The following is a 16,441-nucleotide window of genomic DNA, read 5'->3' on the forward strand; positions in this document are numbered from 1 at the left end:
GGGTTCCCCAATCCTCAGGAGTGGATTTTTCAGCATTATTAAAGCTAAAATTATTACATTCATAGAAGAACAAGCATTGCTGAGGAAGAATCAGTATGGCTTCTGCAAAGGGAGGTTTTTCCTCACTACTTATAACTAATGCCTGCTTTCCCTTACCTTTTGCCTTGTTTTTGGGCACTTCGGGAAGCTTCATCAAACTTGGGCCATCAAACTTATCTGTCTATGTAAAGGGATGGGATGGAGTTACCAGTTGGGTTCCACTCCTCCAGTCAGGTAACTTGATGACATCATCAAGTCAAAGTTATCTAGGTCAAGTGCTAGGAAGCTCTTGGTCTTTTTCTTTTGGTCTGCCATGGGGAATGTAATCCTGGCAGCCAGCAGACACCAACTTACTGAAAAGTAAGTGCAGCGGCCAAGGATTCCTAGATTAAATGTAAGTCACTAGTGTTGGAGGTCTGTTTCTAGCTAGTGCTAAACAATTGGGGGATTAATTTTTCTTTCATTCCTCCAGGCCCACTCTGCCAGCTTCTCCAGCTTTAATGTACTGATGAACGTGTGGGCTTTGTTTTTTGAATAGTGACCGGGTTCCATCTGCTGGGAAATTACTGTTACTGTACTATTTGAACAAGATTCTCCTGTGTGCTTTCTAGCCAAGCTCTGACATTCTCCATCAGCCTACTTATAAATTTACTACCCATTTTCCTTTCCCCATTTTGTGTAATTCTTTCTCTTCTGTGATTTTTTGTATAATCTAGTTACATTTTGACTCTTTGCCTGTCTGGTGCATGCTCACGGGCAATTTATTGGGTTGTCATGTCTCTTCACCCTGCAGACTCTACTGTGGGTTTGATTTTTAATAAGGACCCCTGGAGTTTAATGTTTTCATGGGTGGAGTTTTTCTCAGATGGCTCCTCTCTGCCTGGTGTCTGTAGCCTGGCTGTGGATAAAAACTACCAAAACTAAGTTTTCAGTTGCTGGTCTAGTAAAAGGAAAGCAGGGAGCAGGAAGTAGTGCATACAAGCTAACCCACGGAGTGCTTCTACCCGTGGTCAATCTAACTTCTTCCTGGTCCCCTGATATTAGCCTATTGGAGTTCTTTTGAATATCACACTGGAATGTAAAAGAAAATGATTACTTGCTTCTTTGTTAGCAAGTGGTAGATTTACATCTTATGTTCAGTTATTTTTTTGTGCAGAATTTGAAAGTACACCTGAAAGTGATAGATTAAAGAAGAGTGCATCTAGCAGCCAAAATGTACGGATCAGGAGCAAATTTGAACAATCAGTTCTCCCTAATGAAGGCACTGAGGAATATGCTTTTTTCCAGAAAGTTATCACAGCAGTTCAGAACTGGTTTACTCTCTTTGGTTGGTCTAAAGAACCAAATCCCATCTCCATTCCACATTCTCTGAGACGGTACTGATTATTTCTCAAATCACTTACTTTAAAAGAGCAAATGCCTTCTTGATTAAACTTTTATTTCAGTATTTGCAATGAAGCTTGACTGTGCTTCTGAATGATATGTGGGAGGTAGAAGAGGACAGCCCCAGTATGTCCTTCATGTTTTGGGTCAGGTTTGGGGCTAGGTTGTCTGAGGGACCACCTTCTCCCATATATTCCGACCTGCCTTCTTAGGTCATCTGAGGGGGACTTCCTGCATGTGCCACCTTTCTCCCAAGTTAGGGAAATGGTGACACGGGGGCGAGCCTTCTCGGTAGTGGCGCCACAATTATGGAACTCCTGGGGGAATTAAGATCTATCCCCTCTCTCATGGTGTATTGGCAAGCGCTCAAAACTTTTTTGTTCTGTCTGGTGTTTGGGTTATGGGTTGTCTGCCTCCTGTAGCAGTACCTTTGCTGTAAATAGTTTGCCCTCCACCAATTGGTTTTATTTATTATTTTATGATTTTATATATTGTATGTTTTAGCTGAAAATTGTAAGCCATCTTGGGTATCTGCTCTGGCAGAGGAAAGGTGGGGCAAAAATCTTATAAACAAATAAATACGTAACCATCAATTAAATGGAATAAAGAAGATCTGTCTATTGAGGAATGGCAGCTGAAAGGGGACACAGTTTTATACATGCTTTGATTTGACCAGGAGATAGAGTTCAAACTCTCTCAGATCAGGAGAACTGAAGATTTAGGACATTTTAACATAGTATTCCCAAGTAAGAGTATGGTACCATGTCAAACACTGGCTCTGAGGAATGATTCAGGGCCCGATCCAGACCTGTGCGTGCCAGCTCACCGCCAGCGCACACTGTTGCAAACTATATGTGCTATAATGCATGTTTGCGAGCCCTTACTGTGGTCCCAGTGCTAGACCTAGCCCAGTGCAAGCCTGTGCTGGGCCATCTCCAGCGCTGGACCCACGTTCTGCTGCCAGGCAGTCATCCAGACCACCTAGTGGTGGAGAGGTAAGGGGGGAGTCTAGGGGCAAATAAAATATTTCCAGGTGAAGCATCTTCTAAACCACAAGTAATTTCATTAGAAACACAGTATATATTTGTGTATGTATATGAATTAGGACCTCATGCCTGTATTCTGACCATGTGTTCAGACCTTCTCTTCCTGTACTCCCCACCTGACATTTGACTTCCTCAGAGGCACCTGTGTCATCGCAAGGAAGCCTAATGGCAAATGGGGAAGATGTGAGAAAGCAGCCCAGCATGAGTCAATCAAGTGACTGTGTGGGAAGTTTCAGGGGTTGGTTGGCTGTGCATCTGAGGATCTGTTGGCCCTTGACCAGAGCCTCTCTTGGCTGATGCTGGCCCTGCATCAGAGACATTGCAGTAGGTTACATACATTTCATAATTAGATCTCCAATATAACTAGTTCATCATACTAACAGTTTTAATGTTAACTAGTTTCTAATAATAAAAACGTTTTTATGCCCTTACCCAGTGATGTCTGTAAAATTCAAATGACTTCAACGGATGAAAAAGTTAAACTAAATCTTGGCAGAGATATTAAGACTATCTATGACATGTTGCTTCATTTGAGTGGGCAGTTATTACCGGGAATTACTACAAGCCAATCCTTGCCATTTGATCCCATTCAGCGAGTGGTGCAACTCCAGTGGCAACATGCTACGATGATCACTTTTCTCAGGTAAGTGCTTTGCAGCATAACTTACTATTTTATTTGGTCAAGTGTCTTTAGAGGTTTATTATTATTTTTAAAATTTGGATCTTGCCTATGTGTTCCAAAGACACATAGAAAGGAACGACGTAAAATACTGCTACTAAAAATTAAAACATAAAACTGATTAACAATAGCAAAACAGTGAAAATAGCAGCAAGTCAATTCAACCAGCAACAAAACAGCAGCCTGATAAAAGCAAATTGTAGTTTAAAAGTTGTAGTTTAAATCCTTCTGAATTATTAGTATTTTTCCTGTTGTGTTAGTTTTTTTTTCTATATTCTACTTGATTCATGTGATCAAAATACACTCTTTTCAAGAATTTGCACCATTGCCTGTTGCATTAAATTCTTTCAGTTTCTGTTGCATTACATTCTTGTTGCTTTACTCTTATTGTTGTATGCCAGGCAATATTAAATAATTGTCGTGTAGCATAGTAGCATTAATCTTTATCATGTAAAGGCCAGAAAAAATCAAACTGGTTTGGTGAATTCTATGGCGTTTTCCCTTTGCAAAATTTCCATAAACACTAAGAATCAAGCTTTGACCCTCAGAAGCAGAAGGCTAGTTATTTAGTGATGGTGCATTTCACATCTGTACTAATCCATTTTTTAATAGGGTTGCAGCTAACTTCCTTTTCTTTGAATGTGAGCTGCAGAGGTTTGCCATTATAAGCCTGATGCAGTTACGTGGATAGCCTGCAAGCCCGTGCTGTATTCCTGATGGTGCTTTGAAGGCTGTTCAAGTGATTGAGGCAGTGCATATGATCTGAAGCTTGCAAGTGTTGCTGTCCCCAGTGTGCACTTGCCTTACCTGTGGAATGGGAGAGGGAAAGTATACTATGAAGTGATTCTTGAATTGCTAATCTTTATGCTCTCAAATTATTTTGTTCTGGGGTGATGGGGATATTTTTCCTTTCCTTATCATGCTATGGCTTTCATGCCTTCTGTGTAAGGAGTTCTGTGCATGCAAGGGGTCTCCAGTTTCAGTGATTTTCCCCTTTCACTATACCCCCTGTTCCTGCTATATTCCCCCTATGCTGTTTTATTCCGGATTCTCATGAGCAGATTTCAAGAATGTGTGCAACAGGCTACAGAGGAAAAAAGAAAGCGGAATGCCCAATTCCATAAACAGAATTTACAGTCCAATCTAACATATATTGTTGGGCACTGGTGACTAATCTTGAAACAATAGTAAACCCTTCAGACTTGCACTCTCCTCTGAAGTGTGTATCTACATGCTACAGGACGATAATAGCATCATTACATATTGTTATTGCAATAGTAGTGACAGAAATGGCATTATTTTTGGCTCTGACTCCACTGTCTTCTGTTGGTACAAGTGATTTGTATTATGCTGTTCAGGTCCTAAGAAACCAAACGTACAAGAGCAGCTTTTGCAACAAAGGCAATGTGCTCAGATTTATATGAATTTCTGGCATCAAACATAGGCCACTGTGCCTCACATTAGCATTCTTTTGGTATAGAAATTGCCCAATATAGTTAATAAAATTGGTTCATTACCCCTAGTTTCACTCCAATATAAATTTCAGTGATCATGAACTAGATTGCAAAATGACCCTGGCTGGAAGTGCTGATAAGGATGTTTAATTCTAACTGTGACTGCTGACTAGATAAGACAGAGGAATAGGACATTAAGCAATTCCTTTGGAAAGAAAAATGCATCTGATTGGTTCAACAAAGTAGTCTGGACTTACATTTTTCACTGCAGACAACTAGTGAAATGTGCTTAAATTAGTATTGCAGTTTCTTAAATTTATTGTGAGGTTATTTTAATGAACAGCGTCCATGTTCTTGGCACAGATGGCAAGGGAATAAAGTGAATAAATATCCAAGTCTAAAAAACAAGCCTTTATATCATTTTCCTGCTTTAATCATAATGTGAAAATGCATCGTCTGCTATGCTAATAATCTTACCAAAAAGACCTCCACCCCTCCCGAAACCTTTCCCCACACACTCACAAAGTACTCTTCCTCTATTTTAATATAATTTAAATATGCAATTGTGGCATCGTGGTTACTCTGTAAGGAACCAAGTATGTTAATGGTCCTACATAAATGCATAAAAATCCAATTGAGTATATGACTGTAAATCAATAATAAGGTGATATGTTTGACTGAGCTCCTTTTCTAGAGCATTCCTTTTAAAGGCATCCCTTTTAAAGGCATCTAGTCTAGACACCATCATCACATCTTGGGGCAAGGAGTTCCACAGACTAATGGCATAGTAGGCAGCTGTTGTTTTGTGGCTGCAGCCTACCTGTAGGGTTGCTCACACTCTCTTAGCTCCAACCAAAGTAGTCCACAGCTAGACCATGACAACAATTAGAACAGGAAGTGAAGAGAGGCTTTCCCCCCCTAAAGACCTTGCAGTGCACACCAAAAGGACTTTTCTACCTGAGACATGCAGCAGCCATTCTGAGATGTCGTTCTGAGCTGGTGCTTCTCCTTTAGGACCCACCTGCCTAAATTGTGTTGAACGCTTTCCTAAGGACTCTGGACTCACAAGTGGGGGGAGCAGGGCCAGGGCTGTGTAACAAAAGGAACTGTGGAGGGATGTGTGTGCTTTTTGTTGGCTCATTTAACTGCCTTGCATGACTTGTCTATAATTCCCTTGTGCTTACCCTCTCCCTTTTTGAGGTTTTTCCGCACTTAAAAGAGGCAAGGGCTGTGCGTAATGTGGTCTGGTGTGGGGGAAAAGAGACTGGATTGAATTGGGTGGGTATGAAAACCTCTGAGTTGGGAGGAATTATTTTGTGTTCCATGTATTCCATGTAAACCCAAGACTTTCACAGCTAGTGAAGCAAATGCAAGCACAACCATCACATTAATTATTAAATAATCTTCTTATGTATTACAAATTTAATTGTATTTTTTGTGTGTGAGGGTGGGGGGGAGGTTGCATGTGGTCCCTGAGCAAATTTTGCCTTAGTGATCCCTGAGCTCCTAAAGGTTGGGAACCACTGTACTATACTATAATATATATACTAATATAGTATATTGCATATACTATAATATTATTTCTTTCAGAAATCAAATCTCATCAGAAATGAAGCCATTTCTATTGTCCTCATTGGGAGAAAAGCCAGATATAAATTTTTTAAATAAAAATAAATAAATGTCTATTCAGAAGTAAGTTCAATCATGTTTGATGGGGCTTACTTCTGAGAAAGTGTGTATAGGATTGCAACTTCATAATTGTTTTAAGTAAATTTGGTTTGCAAGATTTTTAATTTTTATTTCTTTGTGGCTTTTCTAGCATATTTTTGTTCTTAATAAGAATATAGTGTATACCATGTTTCAGCAAAAGGTTGTTCACAAAAGTGATTCACATAGGCTATAGCTAAATAAATGGTTCCCTGTCTCCAAAGGGTTCACAGTCTTAAAAAAAGATGTAGAAGAGGGACCAGCAGCAGCCATTGGAAAAGAAACCGTATTGGGGTGAAGGGAGAGATTTGTTCTCCCCTGCTAAATATAAGATGTAGCTGCTGAAACATGTTGGGCATACAAATGTATATTTCCAATAAATCCCACATCATTCTACTATCTTGTTGAAGCTTGCTTCCTCTTTTTCTTTTTTTGGACTATAACTTCCAGAAACATGTCAATTACACAGGCCTACAAAGTTGAAGGTCAAAAAACCCAAACTTTATGGTGGTTTGATATGAATTTGGGGTGCTGATTCCAAAAATGGCATCCGTTTTGCCCTATCATGTCTAGTTTGGAGATATAGTATAACCTCATTAGTAAATGGTTCAAGCAGCTTCCTCATGAGGTAGCCATGGTGTAGGCTTCCTCTTGAGGAAGCTGCTTGAACCATTCACTAAAGAGGCTATGCTGTGTCTCCAGAACTAGACTTGATAGGGCAAAACTGATGCCATTTTTAGAATCAGCACCCCAAATATACCCAGGAATTGGTGCAACATTTAAGGAAGCAAAATGTGTGTTGGCCTGTGTTATTTACTGTAAATATTTAGTGCTATGATGGATGAGTTACCTTGCAGTCCAATCTTATACTTGCATAACTTAGATGAAAGTCCCTTTGTGTTCAGTGGGGCTTACGTCCAGGAAAGAGGGTATAGGATTGCAACCTTATTGTAACAGAGTGCAATTAATGGATCCAATTTGATTGTCCATGCAAATTAGGCACCAACTGAAATGTCACAGGGTCAATGCACAGAAACTGAAATTGGGAAATATGATAGAATGTCACATCTTTTTAAGATGTTTATTTACAGTATCTGCACTTCAAATACATGGAGATGGAAAAAGGGGTGATCTACATGATGCATTGGGGAATCAAGGAATAAGTAGGTGTTGAAGACAGGGAAAGCAGCTCATCTCTTCTATGTTTGTACTTCTGATTTTTGGATGTTATTGTTTATTCATCCTTCATTGTTATTTTTTCTGTGTTGATTTAGAAATCAAGGGGCATCTCTTCCTCATGTTTTGCCCCAGTTTCTTCTTGACTCTAGTGACTTTAAGAAATGGACCAATTTACAGCTTATGGTGCAGGTAATTTAATATCTACATATTTATTTATTTATTTTATTAATGTATACCCCGCCTTTTTGCCCAACGGGCACACAAGGCGGCTTACAAACAATTTAAAAATACAACGTTAAAAACAATCATAAAAAAACAAATTTACAATAATTAAAAAATCTAAAAACAAACAAACCAAACAAACCCCGTGGATTTTCATATAAAAAGCAAGAGCAAGAACGCCAGCCAGCCTGTCAACAATTAAAAGCTTTTTGAAATAAAAAGGTCTTCAGTCCATGCCAAAACGTTAGCTACGAGGGAGCAGTTCTCAGTTCTAAGGGGAGGGTATTCCACAGTTCAGGGGCCACCACTGAGAAGGCCCTCTTCCTGGCCACTGCCCCTCTCACATCTCTTAGTGGCAGCACAGTCAAAAGGGCCCCCCCCAGATGATCTAAGAGCATGGGCAAGATTGTAGGGAAGGAGGCGGTCCCTCAAATACCCCGGACCCGAACTGTAAAGGGCTTTAAAAGTCAAAACTAGCACCTTGAATTGGGCCCGGAACAGAACCGGCAGCCAGTGTAGCCGCCGGAGCAACAGCTCGACAGAGTCAAACCGACGTGCCCCAGCAACCACACAAGCAGCTGCATTCTGTACTAGTTGTAATTTCCGGACTGTCTTCAAAGGCAGCCCCACGTAGAGCGCATTGCAATAATCTAATCTAGATGTCACTAGGGCATGGGTTACTGTGGCCAGGTCCGCGCAGCTCAGGTACGGTTGCAGCTGGCGAATCAGCCAAAGCTGAGCAAAGCTCCCCTGGCCACTGCCGCCACCTGGGACTCCAGGAGCAGCTGTGGATCCAGGAGAACCCCCAAGCTGCAGACCCGCTCCTTCAGAGGGAGTGCAACCCTATTCAGAGCAGGACGATAGTCCAGCACCCGAGCTGTGGATTTCCGAACCAAGAGCACCTCTGTCTTATCCGGATTTAATTTCAGCTTGTTCGCCCACATCCAGCCCCCAACCACCTCCAGACAGCGATCCAGGACCCCAACCGCCTCCTCAGAATCAGGGGGAAAGGAGAGATAAAGCTGGGTGTCATCAGCATACTGATGGTAACCCACTCCAAACCCCTGGATGACCTCTCCCAGCGGCTCATGTAGATGTTAAAAAGCATGGGGGATAAGATGGAACCCTGCGGCACCCCAAACCTAAGAGGTCGGGGTGCAGAACAGGAATCCCCTAGCACTACCTGCTGTGGTGGTGGCACCCCAGCACCAGTGAAAAGCACGGGGTTTTCATTCTGGGATCTGTCGGCCAGGAAGGAGCGGAACCACTTCAAAACAGTGCCTCCAAGCCCCAACCCGGCCAGCCGACCCAGAAGGACACCATTTATGCATTTAAATATTGATTTTAGGCTTTATTTATTTATTTTTAATTGTTACCCTGCCTTCTCATAATTGCCACATGGCAGGTAGCAGCAAAACAATGAATAAAAACAATTTAAAAGTATTAAAACATGAAAACCGTAATTGGGCAGATAGGCAAAACCAGCAGAAAAATGAAAACCTCCGGTACCACATCCACATACCATCAGCAGTTTCCACTCACTTAGAGCCCAATCCTGAGCTCAGCACACCGGCTTAGAGCCGGCACATACCATTGCAAACATACCATAAAGCAGGTTTTTGAGGGTTAGTGCCGGCCGAGTGCTGGAGTTGGCCCAGCCCGAGCCTGCACTGAGACAGCACTGGTTGGAGCTTGGCAATCCACTGCCTGGTGGTAGCTTGGACTGCCAGGCAGCGGAGAGGTGAGTGAGGGTGTGGGAGGAGGCAGGGAGGAGGCATTCTGAGGCAGGGAGAAGCATGGTGGGGGAGGGAGCAGGACAGGAGGGGGAGGAACCGATGGAGCTAGGATCCACCAGATTCTGAGCCCTGTGTCGGGCCACACTTAGTGTTTGGCCGCAATGACCACTACTTAGTGTTTCATACTTAGTGCAGCATAAAACATTTTCAAACTGCTATAGCAAAGTTGCTAAGAAACCGAGCTGTAAATCAGGACTTCCTTGGTTGGAATCTCACCTCTACTATGAACTCACTAGCTGACCTCTCAGTCTCAGCCGTAATATGGGGCCTAGTAATAATTGGCTTGCAGGGTTAAGGATTGCATCAAAATAATGCATGTGAAGCACACTGCACATTGAGAAAGAACTATAATGATGATGATGATGTTTTGAAGTGTAGAAAATGTTTGGTATTGCGTATGGATCAACATGGATAAATGGGAACTCAACATGAGGTTTGTAATGTTCTAGAATCTAGATGACAGCCTACAAATATCCCATGCATTTTTATTGAGAAGCAGGTCTCACTAGGTTGAATGGGGCTTACTCCCAAAAAAGCATGTATAGGATTACAGCCCTAGTGGGCATATTCTGGTGTAGAATGTTACACCCAACACTTCCTGCATTTGCAGACTTGGTTCTACAAGTAGAGCAATTTACTTGTGATGATTAAATAAGAAATTGGTAGCAAATGTTCTCCAATTTGCAAGTTAAAATTAAATAAAAATATAATGCCCAAACTTCTCATCTTTATTTGTAGGCTAGGGAGACTCCAGATGAAAACAGTCCTGTTTATGTTTTAGATGACTATGTTTTTGAGGCTATGAGCAAGCGAGCATGGACTGATGTGCTGCTTCAAATATACAAGGTGAGATGGGAAATCTGTACTTTTCTTACAGTGAAACTAGATGTGAGAAAGGTGTGGTTGTTGTCAAATATGAAAGTCTCAAGATTCTCTGCCCATAATATCTAGTTACCTGTTACACAGAGTAGGCAGGGGAAATGTGGTAGGTATAGGGTCAGGGTGCTCTGGGCCAGTTTGCCATCTCCTTCAGCACACTGTTCGAAGCAGCCAGTTTAGCTGGGCTCATTGTTAGACCAACCCGATTTTACAAAATGCCAGTGTGCAGATTGTAACAGTTTTAGGACCTAATCCCACCCAACTTTTCGGCATTGATGCAGCTGCACTGCACCTCAGAGGTAATGGAACAAACATTTCCTTACCTTGGGGAGGCCTCCATGACTGCCTCCCCCACAGCAGGATGTGGCGCATGCCCCATTGGCATGGCTGCATCATTGCAAGAAAATTGGATAGGATTGGGCCCTTAATGGGGAAGGTGCTTTGGCGATTTGGAGATTAGTAGATTACATGGTGCCTAATGTAAGAATATCTGAATTGTAGCAAGCCATTCTGGGATGGACCATCACTCCATAGATGGTCTCCTTTGAAAATATAAAAGCCAATAGTTATCCATGTTTAGTACCAATAGGAGTACATGGATGCCTCGTAAAGGAGAGAGCAAGAACTAAAGAAAACTGTGATAGCACTTACATTAGCAACCTGGAGATTAATTTGGGTGGTACAATAGTTAGAATTTAGGGGAATGAATATCATTCAATTATGTAGAATTTATACCTCGCTGAACGACTTGCTCAGGCTGTCAGTGTTTACTGTTTACATTGTTATGTTGCTTATGTAGAAGAAATATTAAAATAGTTTTCTCATTTCAGATTTTAGTTCTCCAGCGTGTCTCTGTTCTTGAGTTCAATAACTTGAGCAATCCAGAAGACCCAGAACACATTATAAGAATAAATGCTGACCCTTTGTCCAGTAACATATATTCTCCATCTGAAAAAATTCTTCTCACTTGGTTGAACAGACATTATGAGAAAGCACGGAACATTGTGTGGAAAGATTGCAAAAAAGGTGGGGAAAATACTTTTTACTGGTATTTTATCATTTTGAAAGCTATCTTTTGAGACCTGCTTCAAGATTTGGGTGGAGGGGAAGTGGTCTCAACCAGACCTTTTGGCAGCCAATTTGTAGTGCTGTACCTCCTGTGCCACCCATGTCCTGACCCAGCAAGCTAGAGAGAGTTAAACCCTATAGACAAAGGGTACTCTCTTGGGTATCGTACCAAACTGAGCAGTCCCAACATGGTTGTGGTCAGCTGACTCCAGGGCTTTTAAAACCCTTGCCTCTAGTTTTAGGCCAGCAATCAAAGTAGCAATACAGATTTGAGTCACCCATACCTCTGCTTGGCTAATTCCCTTTTTGTAGTCCTCAGCCCTGTTGGAGAGGTGACGGCATGTGACCTTAGGCACCCAGGGTATATGGACAGCAGGTGTGTTAGTGTTGGTGTCCACTGGTAGGGGAATGGTTTCCACCTGTATGTTGTTGGTTTGGGGGCTTATGGGTTGTTCTCCTCTACTTTATTTTGGTTGGACTTCTCATTAGCTGCTTCTTTTCCTGCTGTCTTGTGTTTGCCTCTCGAACATTGGCCTTTTATCTAGTTAGTTTCTTAATAAAAGTCCGTTTTGCTGTGTGTGAAACTGCTTTAAACTCTCAACTATGCTAACAAGCCTGGTCCCAGCTACACTTTCTGCCTCTGGTCCTCTGCTTTATTGCCAACTAGACCTGACCATGGCCCATCCTTGACTATTCCTTCTGCTTTTGGCCATCCGGTTTTTGCCTGCCCACGTTTCCCTAACCTGACTTTGGTGTGTCAGATGATGACACTGTAGCTTGTGTAACAATCTGTCAATCATGTTTGTGTTTCTTCATCTTTGAAAAAGCTCCAGATAACTATTTCATTTTTTTAATCTGGCTATTAGAGCAGTCACTCTAAGAATGGGAATGAGTTGGAATATAACTAAGACTGAATGTCATGGAGTGTTAGGTTGCGGCTGATGTTCCATTTTCCTGATGAGGACCAATAGCTTTGGCCTGCTTCATATATTAGCAGTGATTCACACAGAGGTTTGAGAAAGCAAGGCCTCTCCACATAATTGTGGCTTGAGTGGTGATAATCTACCCCACAGTTTCACCAGAGTTCCCAAAGCAGCTCAGAAATGTAACATTTTATTGATAATACACTTTAAAAGTTAAAACCATTCCAAGAAATGTCTCGGTGATGAAATATATTAGGGTAGAGAGAAAGAAAAAAGGAACAGACTGAAAAAATGTAATTTTAAAATACTGAATTCTAAAACAAGATACCAAAAATAAAAACAAATATAACTCCTACATATGGAGAGTATCTAGTTCTCTTGAATATGGGAAAGGGGAGAAGTTGAAGGAGTCACTGATCCAAGGGCAGGTGCAGGATGGGGTTTCACCTTCTGCCTTTCCCCTTTCCCCTTTGCTTTAGATGGCAGCAAAAATGATATGATGAGAATTGATTTTGTAGTTATGAGAAAGAGCTTAACATTTGAAAAGCAGCTGGCTCACCTTTACTTTGTGGTTTTTTTTTTAAGTTTATATCCATTTTCAAAAGGACAGAATAGAAATCAAAAATATTTTTCTTTACCTGTTTATGCAAGTATAAATTCTGGTCAGGTTTTACAAAGATTTGAAAAAAGATTCTTAATATATGAGTTACCTTTTATTCTGTTTGTAGTTCTGTTTTCTTCTCACAGGAAATTACTGTAAAGGTTTTTCTGTTGCAGTATTACTGTCAGTCTTCTAACAGTGCAATCTTAGGCATGTATACTCAGAAGTAAGTTCCATTGTGTTCAAGGGTGTTTACTCCTAGGAATCCCCTGGGGGCTGGGGATAAGAATAGGCCCTTTAGTTTGGCTGTACTTGTCATAAGAGGCGACTAAACAGCCACCGGGTAGGTGGGACTCGTTAACTTGGGAAGGCAGCTCATCTGAGAGAAGGAAAACTCTGATCCCAAACCTCCACTGCCTTGTGGCTACATCCAGTTATGGAAAAGGCTTCAGGAGTCAACCTCGAGACAAAATTCGGAGACCCTGAGGCAGTTCATGGCTGAACACAGTCATGTTCTTGCAACTCCTGTGATGCCGCTGGAACCAACCGTATTGGCTTCTGCCTTTCCATTGTTACCATTTCAGCGACGTGGAGAGGGGGGATTTGCTGCATGGGTAATAGTCTATCCTCCATATCTACTTTATCCAGGCTTCACGCACTGGAGAGGACACTGTTCCGGAACCACTATTCAGAGTGCAATACCATAGTCTTCTGAGACTGCAGGATGCCAACTGACTCCCAGGAAATTGTGTATAGGATTGCTGCCTAAGGCAGTCTAATAATGTGCAGGACTTGGTTGTAACACTTTCTTCAGCTGTTTGAAATACAAAGCTCTAATGGCTGACTTCCACTTTTTGCAATGCCATGATTGCTCCAGCAAAAAGGACTTTTAAAAACTATTTTCTTCCTGAAGAAAACTTGGATGTTGCCAAAATAGAGTATCTTCAAAGTCTTGGAGAACCACAACATTTTCTGAAAAGAGCAATTTTAAAGTCAATTGTTCAACTCCATGACAGTAGTAGAACTGCTCAAATCCTAGGTGTTGTTTTATTACACTGGTGAAAATGTGAAAGCTACAAAAAGTGAGACAGTTCACTTGTGACTGCATAAATTGTGACTGCGGTGCTGAGTTTGATCTCTGAGTAACTAGATTAGTAACTTAGTAACTGGATTCAGAGTCTGAATTGAGAAGAGAAGAACATTTAAAGAACATTTAAAGGAATGTGTAAAATAATCCCTCTAATATAAAGTTGATATTTAAGAGTACAATAGAGCTTTGGTGTATCTGTTGCAGAATTCCCACATGGCCTGTGACACAGTCATTTTCTACTGAACTGTGGCTGAATTGAAGAATTTGAAATGTCACTTTTAGTTTAGTGCTTCAGTCTTGTTTTTACATTTCTTATCTTTCACTTTCTTCTTATCTTTCCCTTTCTTCAGTTCATACCTTTCTCTTCATCACCAGTTATTTGTGTGAGGAATGGTGTGAAATTCTTAAAATATTTTCTCAGAACCATTTGTTTAAGCGGACTTCAAAATAATGTTATTAGGTGCTCCTTTTCTCTAAACTGTTTTCCATGCCTGTGACAATTCTCTCACTAATGGTCTAATTCAATCCACTGCTGTGTTCTCAAAGCATTACACTGGGTAAGGACTAGAGTCCTGATCCATGTGCTGTGTTGGCAAAAAGTTTTGAATAGTCAAAAAAAGAAAAAGTGATATTTTGGCCAAATTTATTGAATATTACATGCCCTGCCATTTGACAAAAATATCCCAGAGAATTAGTGTTTATGCATGCATTTATGCGTGCACGAGGCTGAAATCCTATGCAAATGTATTTGGGAGTAAGTTTCATTGAAATTGTTCGAACTTATTTCTGAGTATAAATGTATAGGACTGCAGTGCACTGTCAATGATACATGAAAGTAGACCTTTAAGAACACTCATAATTGGTGCAGCTTGATGTTTTCCTTTTGTGCTCAGTCCAGAATTTGTGCTGTTGACTGCTTTGGGTTATATCAGGAAGGTGCCTATGTCATGGTGCAAAAGAGAGCTACTAAAATGATTACTGGACTGGGGCACCTTCCTTACGAGGAAAGGCTACAGCCTCTGGGCCTTTTCAGCCTAGAAATGAGGTGCCTGGGGGGACGACACATGATTGAGACATACAAAATTATGCACGGGAAGGATAGAGTGGATAGAGAGATGCTCTTTAGATTCTCACATAACACCAGAACCAGGGGACATCCACTTAAATTGAGTGTTGGGAGAGTCAGGACAGACAAAAGAAAATATTTCTTTACTCCGCGTGTAGTTAGACTTGGAACTCCTCACCACAGGATGTGGTGATGGCATCTGGCCTAGATGCCTTTAAAAGGAGATTGGACAAATTTCTGGAGTAAAAATCCATCACTCGTTACAAGCCATGATATGTATCTCGTATGTGCAACCACCTGATTTTAGAAATGGGCTATGTCAGAATGCCAGATGCAAGAGAAGGCACCAGGATGCAGGTCTCATGTTGTCTTGTATGCTCCTTGGGGCATTTGGTGGGCCACTGTGAGATACAGGAAGCTGTACTAGATGGGCCTATGGCCTGATCCAATGGGGCTGTTTTTATGACTGTATGAACTCATTCTGATGCTTCTTTTTCCCAGTGTCCCTGTACAAGGGCTATGTAACATTCAAACCGTTTGCTCTGTGCATTGACTCTGTTACGTGGATAGTCTTTGCACCAGCTCTCCCAGTTTTGACTGGTACAGGTCTGCATATTGTCCATGTGATAGGCCTGATCCATGCTGTGTTGAATCATCAGTATTTTTGGCAGCCTCTGTGAGGTTTCTCTTAATGTATAAATGTCTCCAAGTTTGCTTCATACCAGTACTGTTTTTTTTCCAGATTTAGGAATCTGCCCTCTTTATCAGTTGCTTTTCTAGCCAGATTAAATCTCTTCTTGACATTAATAAGTGAACAGGGATCCACATAATTAAATTACAGTATGTTTATAATTTACTACTAATGGAATTGCATTTTTTAAAATATGGTTAATAATAATAATAATAATAATAATGAGTAGTTGGCAACCTGCAGTCTCGAAAGACTATGGTATTGTGCTCTGAATGGTGGTTCTGGAACAGCGTCTAGTGTGGCTGAAAAGGCTGATGCGAGAGTGACAATCCCTTCCACACTGGGAGCAAGTGCAGTCTGTCCCTGGTCTGTCTCCCTGGCTATGGGCCTTCCTTCTTTGCCTCTTTGCCTCAGTCTGTTGGCTAAGTGTTTCTTCAAACTGGGAAAGGCCATGCTGCACAGCCTGCCTCCAAGCTGGCTGCTCAGAGGCCAGGGTTTCCCACCTGTTGAGGTCCACTCCTAAGGCCTTCAGATCCCTCTTGCAGATGTCCTTGTATCGCAGCTGTGGTCTACCTGTAGGGCGCTTTCCCTGCACAAGTTCTCCATAGAGGAGATCCT

At 41.5% G+C, this 16,441-nt stretch overlaps 1 protein-coding gene across 1 annotated transcript in view; it reads left to right on the top strand.

Annotated features, from left to right (window-relative positions):
* The window catches only part of CFAP47 (cilia and flagella associated protein 47), a 318,053-nt gene that overhangs the window by 69,066 nt on the left and 232,546 nt on the right, over positions 1–16,441 (top strand). Inside the window, exons 29-33 of the mRNA XM_066621307.1 lie at positions 1,196–1,415; positions 2,905–3,111; positions 7,583–7,676; positions 10,244–10,351; positions 11,215–11,410. Of these exons, the coding sequence (XP_066477404.1) occupies positions 1,196–1,415; positions 2,905–3,111; positions 7,583–7,676; positions 10,244–10,351; positions 11,215–11,410 (825 nt within the window). The remainder of the gene's footprint in view (positions 1–1,195; positions 1,416–2,904; positions 3,112–7,582; positions 7,677–10,243; positions 10,352–11,214; positions 11,411–16,441) is intronic.

This window comes from Tiliqua scincoides, chromosome 3 (assembly GCF_035046505.1).
Source record: "Tiliqua scincoides isolate rTilSci1 chromosome 3, rTilSci1.hap2, whole genome shotgun sequence".
Classification (NCBI taxonomy): Eukaryota; Metazoa; Chordata; class Lepidosauria; order Squamata; family Scincidae; genus Tiliqua; species Tiliqua scincoides.